The sequence below is a fragment of the Cantharellus anzutake genome, assembly GCF_015039405.1.
Source record: "Cantharellus anzutake strain C23 chromosome Unknown EI90scaffold_1, whole genome shotgun sequence".
Classification (NCBI taxonomy): domain Eukaryota; kingdom Fungi; phylum Basidiomycota; class Agaricomycetes; order Cantharellales; family Hydnaceae; genus Cantharellus; species Cantharellus anzutake.
Genome location: NW_024066951.1, coordinates 2,386,725 through 2,403,514, shown reverse-complemented (window position 1 = coordinate 2,403,514; position 16,790 = coordinate 2,386,725). Strand labels below are relative to the sequence as shown.

The following is a 16,790-nucleotide window of genomic DNA, read 5'->3' as shown; positions in this document are numbered from 1 at the left end:
GGCAAAGCTGCCTACTTAAAGTCCCAGTTCAAACCACTCAGGACTCCTGAGGAACATGCCACAAGAACTGCGGAACGGGAAGCGAAAGCTTCCAAATACCGGGAAAGAGACGCAAGTCTCCGTGCTGGACAACCAGCCCAACGACCATCCTTCCCCACGGGAAGAACGGTAGACCTACCGTACTCTACACCTGAGCCAAGCAGCTCAGGAACACAACAACCCGCTCCCACCCAGGGAGCACCCACTTCGTCGAGCCCACAGCCCGACAATGTAGCCCAGGCTACATCATTGCATCCGACGCAGCAATCGGATGTCCAGATGAACAACCTGGAGGAAAACCCTCCTCCGGGGCAATGAATCCACCCTTGAGAGAAGGGAAAGTGACACGGTAATACGCCATCGAGGCACCCATGAAAACACCTTCCCCGAACTCGAGGCCCCGCACACAATACTGTATGCAAGGAACTGCAAGTAACAATTGCGGAAATCTCCACTCCGTCAAAAGACCCACATCCACCACCGCTCGTGTGTAAACACCACTTACACACGAACCCTCACAGAACAAGTGAGGAACACCAAAGACATACAACCTTTGGGTCAAAATTCATTTTCGACAAACTCCACCTTTTTTTTTTTTTTCCTTTCTGTCATATCCATCCCCGACCATCGACTTCCGGTCCCTCCGATCCCTCCGTTCCAACTCCGCTCCTCCCTCACTAACCTCGGAGCCCCCGTATTCCGCAATCCTCTCGGCGCCCCTCGATGGTCACCACCCCCTCATTCCAATTTATTACCTACACCTCCCTAAGTACGGAGCCCCGAAGACTTCCGGACAGCTCCGACGTCCGCTAGCGCACCCCCGCCTCCGTTGGGCAATACACTCGCCTGCCCTGCAGAGCCCACCTTCGGGCCTATCCCTCCTTTCCGTTTCTGGGTTATCGCCTGCCTTTCCGCTAACCCCGTGAACCGACTCGTCGGTAATATTCAGTCGGCTAATGGTTAAACCCCGTTAGCTCCGCTCCGTTCGGCTCCGCCAATTGCGGAACCGTCTCCGCTGTAACCATATATATATCCCACTTGTACATAGGTTACGCCCCAGTAGAAAAATCAACTAGAGTTACCCCCTAGGTTCTAATTGCCAGTCAGTAAGTTAGGGCACGGACGTGTCACTAGGCACAGCGCTCTTGGCAGAAGTCGCTGAGGCCGAAGCCCTCCGTTACGGAGACATTCCTTCGTCTCGACCCTGGTCTCTGACACTTTCTTTCTTCTTCTCTCCCTGCGATACCAATGTATCGCCGTTCACTTCAAAGTAACGGCCCACACTCATTCATTCCTGTCAGGGCCCGGCCTCGGACTCGGAGGCTCCCTGACCTCAACCCCCATCTGGCCTGTCCTCACACTATGCGGGGCATGAGATGTATAGTAAAAGAAAGGAATATATACACTTGCCTATGCAGGGCATGAGATGAGAAGAAGGGTAAAGGTCTCATCTCCCCGCATGGTTGCTATATAAAGGAATGGGTCACATGCCCACAACTATACAGCTCCTAGAGTTGTGTAGTGTGACCCGGAGGGAACATCCAGGTGGCAGTGCCCAGTAAGCGTGGGAACGTTCTGGGCGAGTTGCTCGCCCAGAACTGTGGCTGTGACCCGTGGGAACATTCTGGGCGAGCTGCTCGCTCAGAAAGTTCCCACGCTATCCCATGCGCGCGCGTGTACACAACACACAAAGGCAACAACAAGGCAACAGTCAAAGAATAAAAGGGGGTAAAGTAGGTGGGGAGTCCGGGGCACTCTAAGGCAGGGTGCTGAACCCTGACAATTCCTTAAACCCCCTCTCTTCCTTTCACCGACATGTACAAAATCGCCCACTTTAAAGTGGCGACAACAAAAAACACTCATTGATAATTCCAAACTCAATGTAAATCAACTATTAAAACTCTGTTTCATTTACTATCAACCTTGTATGTGTCGCAAATGCAACGCAAGGGGGGAGAATGTCAGGGCAATAGCCCCGAAGCCTGAGTCACATGTAAATTAGATACACATAGTCACGTGGGCAAGCGGGAACCTCCGGGTAACCACTTACACACCACTGTAAAATACACTATCTTGTATCACTTATGGCCTTGTGTGCTGAGCCACCCTAAGACCTCACAAGTCCGCAAGTGGACAAAAGAGAAAGAACCATCTGGCCATCTAGCAAGCCGTCCGGCTGGGGGCGGACAACAATGAAGCGGGTAACCTAGGTTGGTAGGTACACGTGTGAGGGAGGAAGTGTGGATGAGGGTGATGGGTGGATGGATGGGTGGACAGATGATGATGATAGCGGGAGGGACGGACCAAGTGGCACTAGGATGTGTAGAGGGAAGTGACGGATATGTCGGGTTGTGACACTCAGGTGGAGTGCTGTGCCATTGCTGGTTGTCCTGGGGGTCCCTAATTTCGGATCTAGCAGAGGGAAAGTCTCTTGGGGGGAATGCAGGTCGATTTCGGACTGAGGTTACAAGTTACTAGGTACATTGTATATAAGGAGGGGTCCGGAATCAAAAGGAACAAGGGTAGGACGAAAGGAGACAAAGGGAGATGGAAAGAGGAACAACACCAAGGGTCAAGGGTTTTGACTCAATGGTGTTTCTCAAAGGAGGAATGAAGGGCCAAGGCCCAAGGAGGAAGGAGGGAGGATGGGAGTGGGGAATGGCCAGCTGACTGAATAGAAAGGAAGCAGCAGCCCAAATAGGAATGAGGGAGTATAGCGGAATTGAATGGAGCAATGCAATAGTTGCAAGGTCCGACGTAAGTCCGGAAAGTCCAAACTCGGAAGTTAAACTCCGGAATATTGGCAAACGTAATTAAATGGAATGAGCTAACCAATACAATGGGTATAAGCGGAGGTGGGGTCAAAGTCCGAGGTCGGAGCTAAGACTGGAGGTTCTGGAGACAGAGACGCAAACGGGATTCTGGAGTGGAGGTCCGGAGTTGGGAGCATAGGTGTTGCGTATTCGTCTGGAAGGTGTCGAGGTTGGGGTCGGACCCGGAATGTTCCAGAGTCGGACTGAAGGTGGTGTCAGAGCCAGAGGTGGGATAACCTCTTGGGAGTTGGCAAGGAGGAGGTGATGGAAGGGAAGTAGGACTCCGGAAGTCAGGTTTGGAGTTCCGGGAGCCCGGAGCGGAGGTTGGGATTGTATGGATATGACACAGGGGAGTTGCAGAGACCAAAGAACATAACCAAAGGTTCAAACAATCCTCGGTTGGTGCGGAAGGCAGCCTTCCATTCATGCCCTTCTTTAATCCGGACATTGTTGAAACCCCATCTGAGGTCTAAGACAGAGAAGTACCTTGAGCCTCGAAGACGGTTGAGCACATCTGACACAAGTGGGAGTGGGTATGAGTTCTTCACTGTGATCTCATTCAGCTTTCGGTAGTCTTGAACAAGTCGGAGTGATCCATCCTTCTTTTTAATGAAAAACACTGGGGCCCCCATTTGGGACTTAGACAGCCTGATGCGGCCATTGGCCAGATTTTCCTGCAGAAACTCATCAAGTTCCTTTTGTTCGTTTCAGGACAAAGGGAAGGTGTGTGACTGTGGGAGATCAGCCCCAGGCAGGATATCTATTGCATGATCCCATGGCTTCTGTGGAGGTAATGCATTAAATGCTTCCTTTGAGAAGACATCTTCATAGAGGCGATAGGCCTCAGGGTTCCCCCCCTCTGGGGACGGCTCATTCTGCCGGGCCTTCTCTGCAAATTGTTGAGAAGGGGTAGTGGCGGCTCGAATCTCCGGCATGTCGCGTGTCGACATCACGTGAACCGCAAAGACTTCATCTCCGGGTTCTATCGATTCTATTCCCATGGGTACAGCTCTCTGACACTCAGGTGGACACCGTGTCATCGTCACTTTCTGTTGAACCCAATCTACCTTGGGGTTATGGAGGAGAAGCGGTGGCCAACAATAACCGTCTGTTGGCCAAGGTTCGTGACAGCGAGCTTACAACGCTCAGAGTGGTCCCCAAAACCAAGGATGATGTCAACTTCCTCCGTGATGGGACTGTTCTCATTCTGAGTTCCATCGACATTGCGAACAGGGATGGGTGAAACTAGGGGGGTCATTGGCAACTGGTGTTTACGGACGAATTCCTTGCTGATGAACATTCCCATGGCCCCTGAATCGAGTAGTGCAGACGTCGACACAGCGGCAAGCGACGTAGTAGACCTGAGTGAGATCAGAATATTCATCGAGCATGGGGTTTTTCCAGTCGTCTTTTGTGTGTTGGCCTCTCTTACTTTCATGTTCCTCTTTCTTTGTGTGACTTTAGTAATCTTTCTCGCCTTTGCCTCATTTACAGGTTCGATTTCGACCTTTGTACACGGATATTTACAATCTTTCGAGGTGTTAACAGGCAAGTCACCCAGTCAGGGCGCAGCTTTCACTGACTGGTGCTTCAAAAACCCTCTTCACGGGGTTCCTCCCTTTCCACAGCACTCCTGTGTCAGGGGACGACTCCTGGGTCCCCATGACCCTCCCCTATGGTCCACAGCCTACTGGTGTAACCAGCCCTATCCAGGGCACAACCTACTGTGGGTAAGGAGATGAATAGATAAACATGTCAGAGTCCGCACGTCTATTCACAGCGTAAGAGTATCCCCAGGAAACTAGTCGATATCAAAGCTGGGGGGTGTCAGGGGACATAGCGTAAGCGGTTCTCTGTTACCCTATCGATATCGCGTAAGACTATATCACCGTATGTAGCCGCATCGGCCCTCATATATCGTAAATCCCTCACCTTCTCCTGATCCGACTCTGCCCCCTGATCCGAGTGTTCCTTCATCTCTATTCACTTCGTTTTCTATCGGATCATTGTTTAGTTCCTTTGATCCTATCTCTTCCGATTGATTGATGTCACTCGTGTATATAGCTCTATGTGCCGCTGAGGGTTGGAACCTCAGCTTTGTCTACGACTAGGTTTTCGGGCGATATCCGACTCGGACTGATGAGCGATCCCTGACAGGGGGCTAGCCCAGCTGGCATAGTAGCCTTATGTACATGAGTTCTTGTCAGGGCACACCCGCCTGACCCGGTTCCACCTGGGCCCACCTCACCCACTCACCCGCTCCCCGCTACCCATCCTTCCTCCTCCCTCCTTCCTCCCTCTTCCCCTTCCTCCCTTTCCTCCCTTTTCCCTCATTTCTCTTTCTCCTTTATTTCATTCTCCCTTTCCGTTTATTCTTTCTATTTACACGGACCACCTTCCCTTGTATCATTGTACCGTTGACCCGTCCGGCTCGGACACCCCGGACAACTTCCCGCTACACCCAGCATGCACACCTGCAGTGGATGCCCTTGGGATCCCCTGTGGGGATACCCGGATGGCTGTGGCTCTCTCTGTAGATGACGTGGCACTCGTCATGTGACCCAAGCCGCATGTACATAAATGTACCTGAAGTGGGAACTGAAGAAGTAACCTTCTTCTCACGTTTTCCACTTCAGTCCAAGTGGCCAGGGACTACAGTCCCAGATCGGGCCCATCAGTACGTGTGCCCGCTTTGTCCCCTGAGAGGGTCCCTCTGCCGGGCGCTACAGCCGGGCCCCCTCCACCCCAGACGCATCCCTGACAGTTCTGCTAACTCACGAAATGAGGGAATATCGGGTAAGGGGTGATGTGATAGCGAATATAGCGCAATGAGTTATATTGTCATATCTGTGCATACCCGATTCCGACCTGACTTCCGGACCTCCTCCTTCCCCACCTCCGGAGTCCTACCCTACCGCTGCCCATTCCGATACTCACCTTTGGTCCTGGCAACACACCTCCTTTTACCTCCACCCTTCCATCATCCTCCTTCCCTCTCCTCCCCTATCTCCGTCTGCTCCGATACTCACCTCGGACTGAACACCGCCCCTCTTGCCACCCTCCTACTACTACTCCTCCTACTCCTCCACTCCTCCCTCACAACACCTCCACCCTTCCATCATCCTCCTACACTTCTCCCGTCCGCTCCGATACTTACCTTCGGACCTGACAACTCTCCTTTCTGCCACTCCTCCCCTCTTCCCTTTCTCCTCTCTCTACCCTCTGGTACTCTTCTGCCAACCTCCCACCAAGTTACGACCTTCCACCACTGTCCCAAACTCCGTACTCAGGCACCGTTCGTACCTTGCTCCGAGCCTCCGTCATAGTCCCCACCTTGGACTTTGACTCCACCTCGGTCTTAGTCCATTGCATTGGTGACCTCATACTACGTAAACACCATTGCCAATATTCCTCGGACTTTCAACCCCACCTCCATAACCTCCGAGCTCCATGGATCATCTTTGGCACTTTCGCCGCTTGTAATGTATCTCCCGTGTTTCCCCCTCATCCCTATTTGGACTGCTGCTTCTCCCCATTCTAGCCAGTTAGTCATCACCCCCACTTCTCCTCATCCTCCTGCCCCTCTGGGCCTTGCCCTCCCTACCTCCTTTCGGACGTATCACAGGTTCTGTCTTATGACCTTTGGTACCGCTCCGCTTCTGTCTACCCTTTGTTCCCGTTCGGACGTCTTTGTTCCAATTCAGATCCCCTTTGTTCCCTTGTGCTTTGCCCCCTCCATTATATATATCGGTGCTTGTACATACTCGTTTTGGGCTCAGTCCGAAATCGACCTGAAATGCCCCCTAGAGACTTCCTGCTTGCCTACTGTGAAATTAAGGACCAAATGGACAAACAGCAATGGCACAGCGCTCCGCTTGAGTCGCTGAGGCCAAGGTCCCTCCATGCTAAGTCTCCGATTCCACTCCGGAGTCGTCTGAATCCGCCCATTCTAACATATATCTGTGTTCTAACTACGTAATTATCTCACGCAATCTCGGCTAACGATTACCTCATTGATATTGCTTAGAGTAAAGGGGGGCCAGATAACCGGGCGTCCCCTGACAAAACAGTAGGTAAGGTACACTTGCCTACTGTGGGTAAGGAGATGAGAAGGAAGCTAACTTCTCATCTTCCCACAGTGGCCACCATATCAGGAAAACTTCCGGGGATACCCGGAAGTCACATGAAGGCAGGATCCGGGGCCGGACCATGCGGTGCACGGAGCATGCGGCGCGGGAATGCGCGCGGGAAATGTAGCGGGTCCGGACACGGGTCCGGGTCCGGGCTAGTCAGGGTGTGTGCCCTGACATCCCATTCTCAACAAGCTGGCTTTTGATCAGCTGGGTTATTGCGTGAAGGTCTTCTGGGGATAAGGATGAGGGTCGCAGGTCCTCTGGTTCTTTTACTGCCATGGGTTCATCAGCTACATGAATCCTCTGTCCAGCTGCTGAGGGGCAGTTACATGCGATATGGCCTGGTTGCCTACAGCTGTAGCAGAGGTCGTTTCGTGGGTTTCGACAAGGTTGTCAGGCTCGGTCGAGTTCCATGGGCTGAGGACTAGTCAACAAGGAAGACGGGCTTGGCATCTGCACATTGGGCAAGCGCGTTGCATTCTGGTGAGTGATTGTGGCGTTATTTCGTTGAAACTGGCCACATTGAAGGAGAGAATGAAGGAAGGTCAGTTGGGAGGTTCAAATGAGACCACCACCAAGCTGTTCCCTGGTTCTTTAGTTAGGATGGGGAAGTGTACTAGTAATATTTGTTGTATTTATAGTACCAATCCGAGTGTTTTGGCTAATTCTATTTTTATGGGTTAGTCTAAAAGTTTCTGGGAATTGACTTACAGATAAACCGAGCCCTGCAGAGCTGTTCTTTTATTGAAATTTCTTGATTTGTCTAGGTGTAATTCTGTGTAGCTTTAGAATTTAACTTGAATTAAATCTTCTACTTGGTGAAGTTTCGAAGATTCTACTCAGTTAATGGATTTAGTTCGTGTCTGGAGCGTCCCTTGAGTTTGTTTTATTTTTGTCTTATTTTATTGCTTGTTTTAACAGTAGCAAAATAACTGTTTTGTGTTTACACTTTGAAATCTGGAGTGTTAACCAGCTCTCCTGTTGAAATATCTACTTAATATTTCTCTCCTTAATTGCTGCCTTTTACTACAGTGGCAATCTTAACTGTATATCACTTTTTCGTGCTGGAGTGACAACCAGAAATGCTTGAGAAAAATAATACTCTATTTTCTTACTTCTCTGAGGGGGGCAAAAAGTCACAGAAAGGGTCTTCCTTTTATACCCCTGGGTCGCCTTCCTTTTTCATGCTCTACCTTGTATTTACAGGATTTATTTACAGTGTATTTTTCTCAAACTGAATAAAAAATGAAATTTTCACGCTATAGTTCTACTGTGCTTTGCTGCACTGAACTGCAGCTCTACTGTGGTCAGACTGCGCCTAGAATCCTTATTGTCCTTCCTCGCCTAAGCTATTTTATTGGTTAATTAAAACTTGACTGTGCTGCATTTGTCGCAGTTTCCTATTATTCCTCATATTTACCATTGAATTTGCTATGACTCGGTGATTCTGACTTCAAACTTCGCATTACTATGCGTACAGCTGCACTGAGACCTTCAGCTGATTTATTCCATTTTTATTCAGCGACATTTAGTTAAAATGAGACTTGAAATGGTAAATGAGTGAATTATTCAGGTTTAAAACCGAAAGAAAAAGTTGCTAGTAGTCAAGAATTACTCAAACGAATGGATTATAGCTTTCCACTTCATTATAATATCATTCCCTAAAATTCCTGCCATGGTCCGTCATAGTTTAGTGGTTTTCATGGATTTCGTTCATCTTCCCTGATTCCCCTTTGTATTATCACATCCTAATCCTCCATATGTATTTTTCGTTGTTATAGTAGGTCGTCCTCAAAGATTTCATATTTTTATGTATTTTATTTAGGGCTCTGGACCTCTTGAAGCTGTCTTCCCGCGCGTTTTCAGGTTTCTAACTTCATGTCCTTGTATCCCATTCATTTCTGGATAGTTTTTCACGTTTTTGGTATCATAAATTTTTATTTATTCCCACCTTTCCAATGGTACTAAAGTTGTGTTCTATTTCCTGGTATTCGTCGAGTTAGCAAAAGTTCATGCACACATTCGGTAATCATGTGCATTGTTCCTGTAGTCGTTTGTATGCGGGCACCATTTCTGGTCAATTGTTCAGGATTTATGGTATGCATGGGTGTTTGTATCCTTTCCGTGATTTATTTCAGATTTTTCCCTCATAATCTAAGGTTGTTTTGCACTTTCCATGGTTTGTTTTGACCAGGCTCTTCCTTATTTGGATGGAAATTGGTCTTCACGATCTGCCAAAGTGCGGATCTCGGTTCTGACGGCCGGTTCCCTTCGCATTGCCACCCTCACGTGTCATTAAACATGATGCGGATTTCTGTCATATCCATACAATCCCGACCTCCACTCCGGGCTCCCGGAACTCCGAAACTGATTCCGGAGCCCTACTTCCCTTCCGTCACCTTCTCCTTGCCGACTCCCAAGAGGTTATCCCACCTCCGGCTCCGACACCACCATTGGTCCGACTCCGGAACATTCCGGGTCCGACCTCAACTTCGACACCTTCCAGACAAGTACACAACACCTATGCTCCCGACTCCGGACCTCCGCTCCGGAATCCTGTTCGCGTCTCTGTCTCCGGAACCTCCGGTCTTAGCTCCGACCTCAGACTTTGACCCCACCTCCGCTTATACCCATTAGCTCATTCCATTTAATTGCCTTTGCCAATATTCCGGAGTTTAACTTCCGAGTTCGGACTTTCCGGACTTACATCGGACCTTGCAACTATTGCATTGTCCTATTCAATTCCGCTATTCTCCCTCACTCCTATTTGGGCTGCTGCTTCCTTCCTATTCAGTCAGCTAGCCATTCCCCACTCCCAACCTCCTTCCTTCCTCCTTGGGCCTTGGCCCTTCACTCCTCCTTTGGGAAACTGTCAGGGACAGCTCAAGGAAGGCAGAGGTAGTGGCATAGCGCTCAGTGCTAGCGGCCTGGACGGCAGCGAGGCGGTGAGACCATATAGTGGGCAGCCCTCACTCGGGCTTACGTCCCTGTGTGGCTTCTTAGGCTGAAGCGGGAAATGTATTGTTATTAGGGTGGGAAGCTAGACTAAACTAGGGTACTTGCCTGAAGCGGGAAATGAGAAGAAGGTTACTTCTTCAGTCCTGCTTTGGCTTAGTTTATATACATGTGTGAACGGGTCACATGGAGGTGCCACATCACCCTCAGACGAAGCTGGGTTACCACAGGTGGCTGTTAGAAGTGGGCGGATTCAAATGACTCTGGAGTGGAATCGGAGACTTAGCGTGGAGGGACCTTGGCCTCAGCGACTCAAGCGGAGCGCTGTGCCATTGCTGTTTGTCCATTTGGTCCTTAATTTCACAGTAGGTGAGCAGGAAGTCTCTAGGGGGCATTTCAGGTCGATTTTGGACTGAACCCACAAGTATGTACAAGCGCCGATATATATAATGGAAGGGGCAAAAGCACAAGGAAACAAAGGGGAACTGAATCGGAACGAAGACGTCCGAACGGGGACAAAGGGAAGAAGGAGCGGAGCGGTACCGAAGGTCATAAGGAAGGACCTGTGATACGTCCGAAAGGAGGTAGGGAGGGCAAGGCCCAGAGGGGCAGGAGGATGAGGAGAAGTGGGGATGATGACTAACTGGCTAGAATGGGAAGAAGCAGTAGTCCAAATAGGGATGAGGGGTAAACGCGAGAGATACATTACAAGCGGCAAAAGTGCTGAAGGCGATCCGCGAAGCTCAGGGGTTGCAGAGCTTACGGGGGTTACGGAGGCGGGGTTGAAAGTCCGAGGGATATTGGCAATGGTGTTTACATAGTATGAGGTCACCAATGCAATGGACTAAGACCAAGGTGGAGTCAAAGTCCGAGGTCGGGACTATGACGGAGGCTCGGAGCGAAGGTACGATCAGTGTCCGAGTAGGAAGTACGGGACAGCGGCGGAAGGTCGTAACTTGGCGGAAGGGTGGCGGAGGAGTACCAGAGGGAGGAGAGAGGGGAAAGGTAAGGGGGAAGGAGTGGTGGAGAGGAGGGTTGTCAGGTCTGAAGGCGAGTATCGGAGCGGATGGGGGAAGCGTAGGAGGATTATGGGAGGGTGGAGGCATTGCGGAGGGGGAGTGGAGTAGGAGGAGGAGGAGTAGTAGGAGGGCAGCGTGGGGGGTAAGGAGGAGGTGTGTTTCCAAGACCGAAGGTGAGTATCGGAACGGCAGCGGTAGGTTATGACTCCGGAGGTGAAGAGGGTGGAGGTCCGGAAGTCGGGTCGGGGTCGGGTATGCACGGATATGACAGTGGCTCCGCAGTCGATCCCGAGTGTTGGAGGGGAAATACAAGTAGGGGTGTGTGGCATGTCCGGCATTGTGGTGCCCCTACGGGGTGCTCAGCATTGGACGCATCCATTGTAGGAAAGAAAGAGAGGTCATCTGTAAAAAGAGAAGAAGGAAAGAAGAGAGAATGAGAGGATGAGACAAAAGGAAAGGAGGTGGCGGCAGCGGCAGCGTGCCCTGACAGAAACACCATTGAGTCAAACCCTTGACCCTCGGTGTTGTTCCTCTTTCCAGCTCCCTTTGTCTCCTTTCAAAGTACCCTCACTCCTTTTGATTCCGGACCCCTCCTTATATACAATGTACATAGTAACTTGTAACCTCAGTCCAAAATCGACCTGAATTCCCCCAAGAGACTTTCCCTCTGCTAGATCCGAAATTAGGGACCCCCAGGACAACCAGCAATGGCACAGCGCTCCACTTGAGTCGCTGAGGCCGAGGTCCTTCCACGCTAAGTCTCCAATTCCACTCCGGAGTCATCCGAATCTGCCCATTCTATATTCCCATCATTGGTATAACTTTACAACGGCTGGACCGTTTGAGCTGAAAATTTGCATAACTATAGTTTCCTATTTTTTATAATTTCCGTGTAAATTTCGTTGTACGTTTTAATTATGGATCCTACGTAAACATCGTCTTTTCCTTGAGCTCGGACTTTTGATGTCGCTATTCCCGTTATTGGATATCTCATTAATGCATGATCCTTTTATTATGAAAATTTGGGTGGATTAAGATTAGATCCCTTCCTTTTTAATGGGCTATCAAGCTCGTCTTGGTCGTTACTGGTTATTCTTTGCACTTGCTTTTTAAGCGTTGTCCTCGTTTTGCGGGAGTTTTAGTCATATCTCCGTCGTTTATGGGTAGTTTTCCCTGTAATTACTTTTATTGGGTCCGTTTGGGGGACATCTACATTTCCTATTATAAACACAACTTTGAATTTTGCATTAGTTCCTGAGGAATCCTTGTTCCGTGGTACTTCCATCCTTGGCTACGTGTGCAGATGCGGGAAAGTAGTTTCTGTGGAGGTTCTCTGATTGTTTTTATAGTCAAATCTTGGTCAATTGTCCTAATTATTTGTTTAATATTTGCTATAAATTTTCCCGAGAATTCCGTCTTGTTGATGCTAAGCTTGAAGTACTTTTGCTAATTTTCTTTCTTTCAATTTATCACATATAGTCATAATACTTCGTAAAAATTCGTTAAAATTCATTAAAATTCAGGTCCTTCTATTTTCTCATATCTACTTGTCGTATGGGGTTTTGTGATTTATCTGGCATATTTCCATAATGGGTTTCCATAGTGTGACCGTTATTTCTCCTACAGCGTGTCCGATGAGGGAGGTTCCCGAAGGTCCGTCCTTGCCGCATCTGCGCCTGGAGTGATTGAACCTTCTGTGCTGGTTGTCTAGCAGCAATGCGTGCTGCTTCCAGTCTTCCCAAGTCGTTGGGAATGGGTGAGACCCATAGATGGACTCTCGGAGGCAGTGGGTGATCGCTCGCTGGAACTTATCGATCAACCCGGTCTCTCCTAGCCCCGAGGGTGGTCCGTGGAGCTCAAAGAGCTGAATGACTGTCTCTACCAGGCTGATTCCTTGCCTAGCGTCTGATAGTTTCTGCATCGCGGTCGCTGCTCGATTTGGATCAGCGAACATATCTTTCAGCTCTTGGAGGAAATTGTCGAGCATAGGGATGGCAGCATTGGAGGAGAGGTAAGCGTTGATTTTCTGGGAGGCCCAAGGGGCTGCTGTCCCTTCCTTCATGTGCGATAGTACGAACAGGATCTGTTGTTGGTCATCAGGATACTCAGTATGGTGGAGAGATAGATACAGGCGGCACTGTGCTAGAAAGTCATCTAGCCTTTCCCTGTCACCATTGAACGGTGACGGGGTGGCAACTTTGGGAGGTCTCGGAGAAGGGGGGAGTGCTTGGCCTGCTTGGGTGGCCTGGGCAGTGAGCAGCGCTTGGAACAGCTGTTGGATTTGTTCCTGAGTAGACATAGCGGTGTCTGATGCGGACTCAGGAAGTAGGTTGAAACTTTCTTCTGATGTCAGAGTACCGAGCTGCTTGGTCTCTAAGTCGAGGAATCTGGAGCTCTCGCTGGAGCTGAGACCGAAGTGGAGAGGGTCGGTTTCAATGGGGGAACCCGATAGAGCGGGTTGTGATGGAGATTCCAGCTGAGCAGCAAGGGGGAAAATGAGAGAAGAAAGTTACCCACCCCGCTTGCTACTCAGGAAATGATAAGGTCGGGGTACTCAGCAATGCGGGGCCGCTTTACAAGAGAGAATATATTACATGTCTGTGTCAGTCCAGGGATAGTGATCGGGCAGTGCTGGTCTGGGGTTGATGTGTCATCAGTAAACAGTCCAGACCCGGTTGTACCCTGACAGATGGTATCATAGCGGCACTGTGTCAGGGCACAGCCCTTGACCCCACTCACCCTCAGACACCCTCACCCTTCTCCTAACCACCCTCTCTCCACATTTCCCCATTTCCCCTTATCCTTCCCCCCACTGTTTCACATAATGACGCGCACGCGCGAACCCGTGGGAACGTTCTGGGCGAGCGACTCGCCCAGAAATGTACAGCCACAACCGTGGGAACATTCTGGGCGAGCAGCTCGCCCAGAACTTTCCCACGGGTCACACCCGTTATGGAAAGTCGGCAGCAAGCGGGAACTGTATAGTTCCTAGGGTCCTTTTGTGTCGGCCTCACAGGGGGCTGAGAAGCTTACCCTTCTTCTCAGCTCATTCCCTGTGAAGGCAAGTGTACTTACCCGCTTTTCAATGAATACCAGCTCATTCCCTGTGAAGGCTGAGGCCAGTCCCCTCAGCGACTTCGAGGAGTTAGCACCTGGGGAGAGTACCCCAGCTTCCACACCCGGCCTCGCCCTCTGGCCACTCCCAGCTGGGGTCCAGATCCTGACACACTGGACTCAGAGTTGGGCTGGAGTCGGGCACGGGAATGGTAGTGGCCCAGTGGGGGCCAAGTGGGTGGAGTAGAGGAGTCATGCTGGGCATGGTGCCAGAGGCAGACTCAGGGTGGGGAGGTTGGTGTGGCAGCAGGGGAGTCGGCCAAGTGTAGGGGAGCCTAGGGGCAAGCAGGGAAGTGAGCAGGGAGTCCTCAGGGAGGATAGGGCTGAGGTTGGGGCTCACGCTCATGCTTGCATAGCGGGCACAGGCTTGGGCGGCATTGGGACAGGCCGGGAACAGGCCGGAATGCACGGCCATGACAGTATGCATCTTTTTTCGTGGACTCCAAAATGTTGCCTGCAATTTGCTTCACCTCTCCATCGTGGCCACACCTGTTAAAATAGACCGGTAAACAAAGCATTTCCGACACATCTTCCTACCAAGCGTCCTCCCTGCACGCCATTTATGGATTATGCCTGCTCTTGAATAAGGGACTATCTCGGTCCAGTTTATTTCTTGGTTTCTAATGCTAATTGGGTTAGACACTGGTCCGGGGGTCGGCACCGAAGGTCACCATTAGCGGGCCACTATAGGCCACGATGGCCATGATGCCGTGAACAAGGCCCGAGGGTAGGGCATTTGGCCTCAGCAACTCTAAAGGAGCGCTGTGCCCCCTAGCTGTCTCTTGGCCCTCATTTCAGACTTACTGGGGTTGCCTTGCTGGGGTCAGGACTTGGGAGTCGTGGTCAAATCAATATTAGAGCTAAGGTACAATAAAGTAACATACAGGATATATATAGGGAGAAAGAATGAATGGAAGTGGACCCGGGCCAAAGGGTCCGGAAGCAAACAGGAATAAGGAGCGGGGTTGGCTGCATAGCGGCTGGCAATGACCGAGGGTCAAAACAAACAATAACAGGTAAATAAAGGAAGGAGTGTAGGGCTGCGATAGCGGCGATGGTATCGTAGCGGCGCTGGACTCGGAGTTGGGCCGGAGTCGGGTGCAGGAATGGTAGCGGCCCTGTAGGGGCCAAGTGGGTGGGGTAGAGGAGTCGTGCTGGGCATGGTGCCAGAGGCAGACTTGGGGCAGGAAGGTTGGTGTGGCTGTGGGGGAGTTGGCCAGGTGCAAGTGGGGGAGTGAGCAGAGAGTCCTCAGGGAGGATAGGGCTGAGGTCGGGGCTCACACTCACACTCGCATAGCAGGAATGGGCTCGGGCAGCATCAGGATGGGTGGCTAATGGGCCAGAATGCACAGCCGTGACAAATTGCCAATGCAGGCCATGACAGTTTTACGAAGTGCTTATATGTGTGCATTTCCTGTCCGAATAACAGTTTTTGTAGCTGAATCTATGTCCTCAGCTTCTCTGAACTACAGCATGGGACAAAAACATTCCGCACTCAAACATCGATGCTGGTGGCCATTTTTAGCCGAGTACATATGGAATGCATAGAGCTTAGGAGCATTTTTGATGCAATATGGGAACAGTTTATAGGGTTCTTCGGGTTGGTGAGATCTCTCCCATCCCTCACCGATGTCTGGCCTGTTTTTCAGTGCGACTATGGTGGACCCATGAAGCTTCCTCAATCACATCAGTCCCCTGACTGTCCGAATCCTTCTAAGCCTCTTGTCATGTCTAATCAAGATTATTTCAGGGAGAACACGGAAGGATACAGGAAAAGTGATTCCCAAGTCGACCAAGGATGCTGACAATCTTGACGGAATCGCAACAGTTGAGGCCACCACCTCTATTCCCAGGAAAGACGGGTGCCCACTTGGCACAGCACCAATGAAATAGCACTTGTGCCCCATGTTGCCCTCGTTGAAGACTTCATCGATCGGGGCCACTCTATCAGGAACTCCGTGGGTTACACTCAGATAACCCCCTGTGGTCTCTAATGAGGAAGGGGCAAGTGCATTGAAGAAGGCCAAGAAATTGAAAACCAGGAAGAATAAAATGAACAAAGAAAAAGATGACATTGATGACATTTTTGACGAGTACTTTTCGGATACCATATGTTTTATCCCTGGCACAGAAACTGTTAGAAGTTGCAGCCCAATGCCACTGGTGGTCAAGGGAGTCACCTGGGCCGGACATTCACACTTTGGGAAGGGGAGGGGTGCTTTGAGGCATGAATGGCGGCAACCTCTTTGACTCTTTGTCTTCGCACTTTTGTTTTCAACTTGTTGTTTACCACTCATGTTTCACCTCAGTGGCGTAGAGTCATTCCAAGATGTATATAAGGACTGGACTTGCGCTAGCAGCTGATACCTCACTAATTGAGGTGTCGCACTGCGCAGTTATTACAGAAACAAGTATTAAACTCGCTGGAACTAATGGTATGTATTCATTCTTGCTATTCCATAGCGTGCCCTGCTTTGGAATTTCATGCGAAAGTTATATCCCTGGAGAAACGACCCTCAAGCACGGGATTTGATCTGTTGACAAAACCTATTCCGATATGCGGCATGGACAGAGTTCGTCCAGGAAGAGACATGTGTCTCATTCGATATGGCATTGTCTAGACTCAAGTTAGTCGACAGATCATTATCTTGACATGGGGCTGTGTAATTGCAGGTGTTCTTTGGCGGGGGCATCAGTGTCGATTGTCAATGTCAAGG

General features: G+C 50.3%; 1 protein-coding gene across 1 annotated transcript; it reads right to left on the bottom strand.

Moving 5' to 3' along the window:
* Nucleotides 1-12,502: 12,502 nt before the first annotated feature.
* EI90DRAFT_3114910 (uncharacterized protein) lies at nt 12,503-14,419 on the bottom strand (the record flags this gene model as incomplete). The annotated part of the gene is made up of 3 exons (XM_039062721.1): nt 12,503-13,435; nt 14,035-14,072; nt 14,125-14,419. The coding sequence occupies 3 exons, from the start codon at nt 14,417-14,419 to the stop codon at nt 12,503-12,505; spliced, it is 1,266 nt and encodes a 421-aa protein (XP_038924068.1).
* Between the last annotated feature and the right edge of the window lie 2,371 nt (nt 14,420-16,790).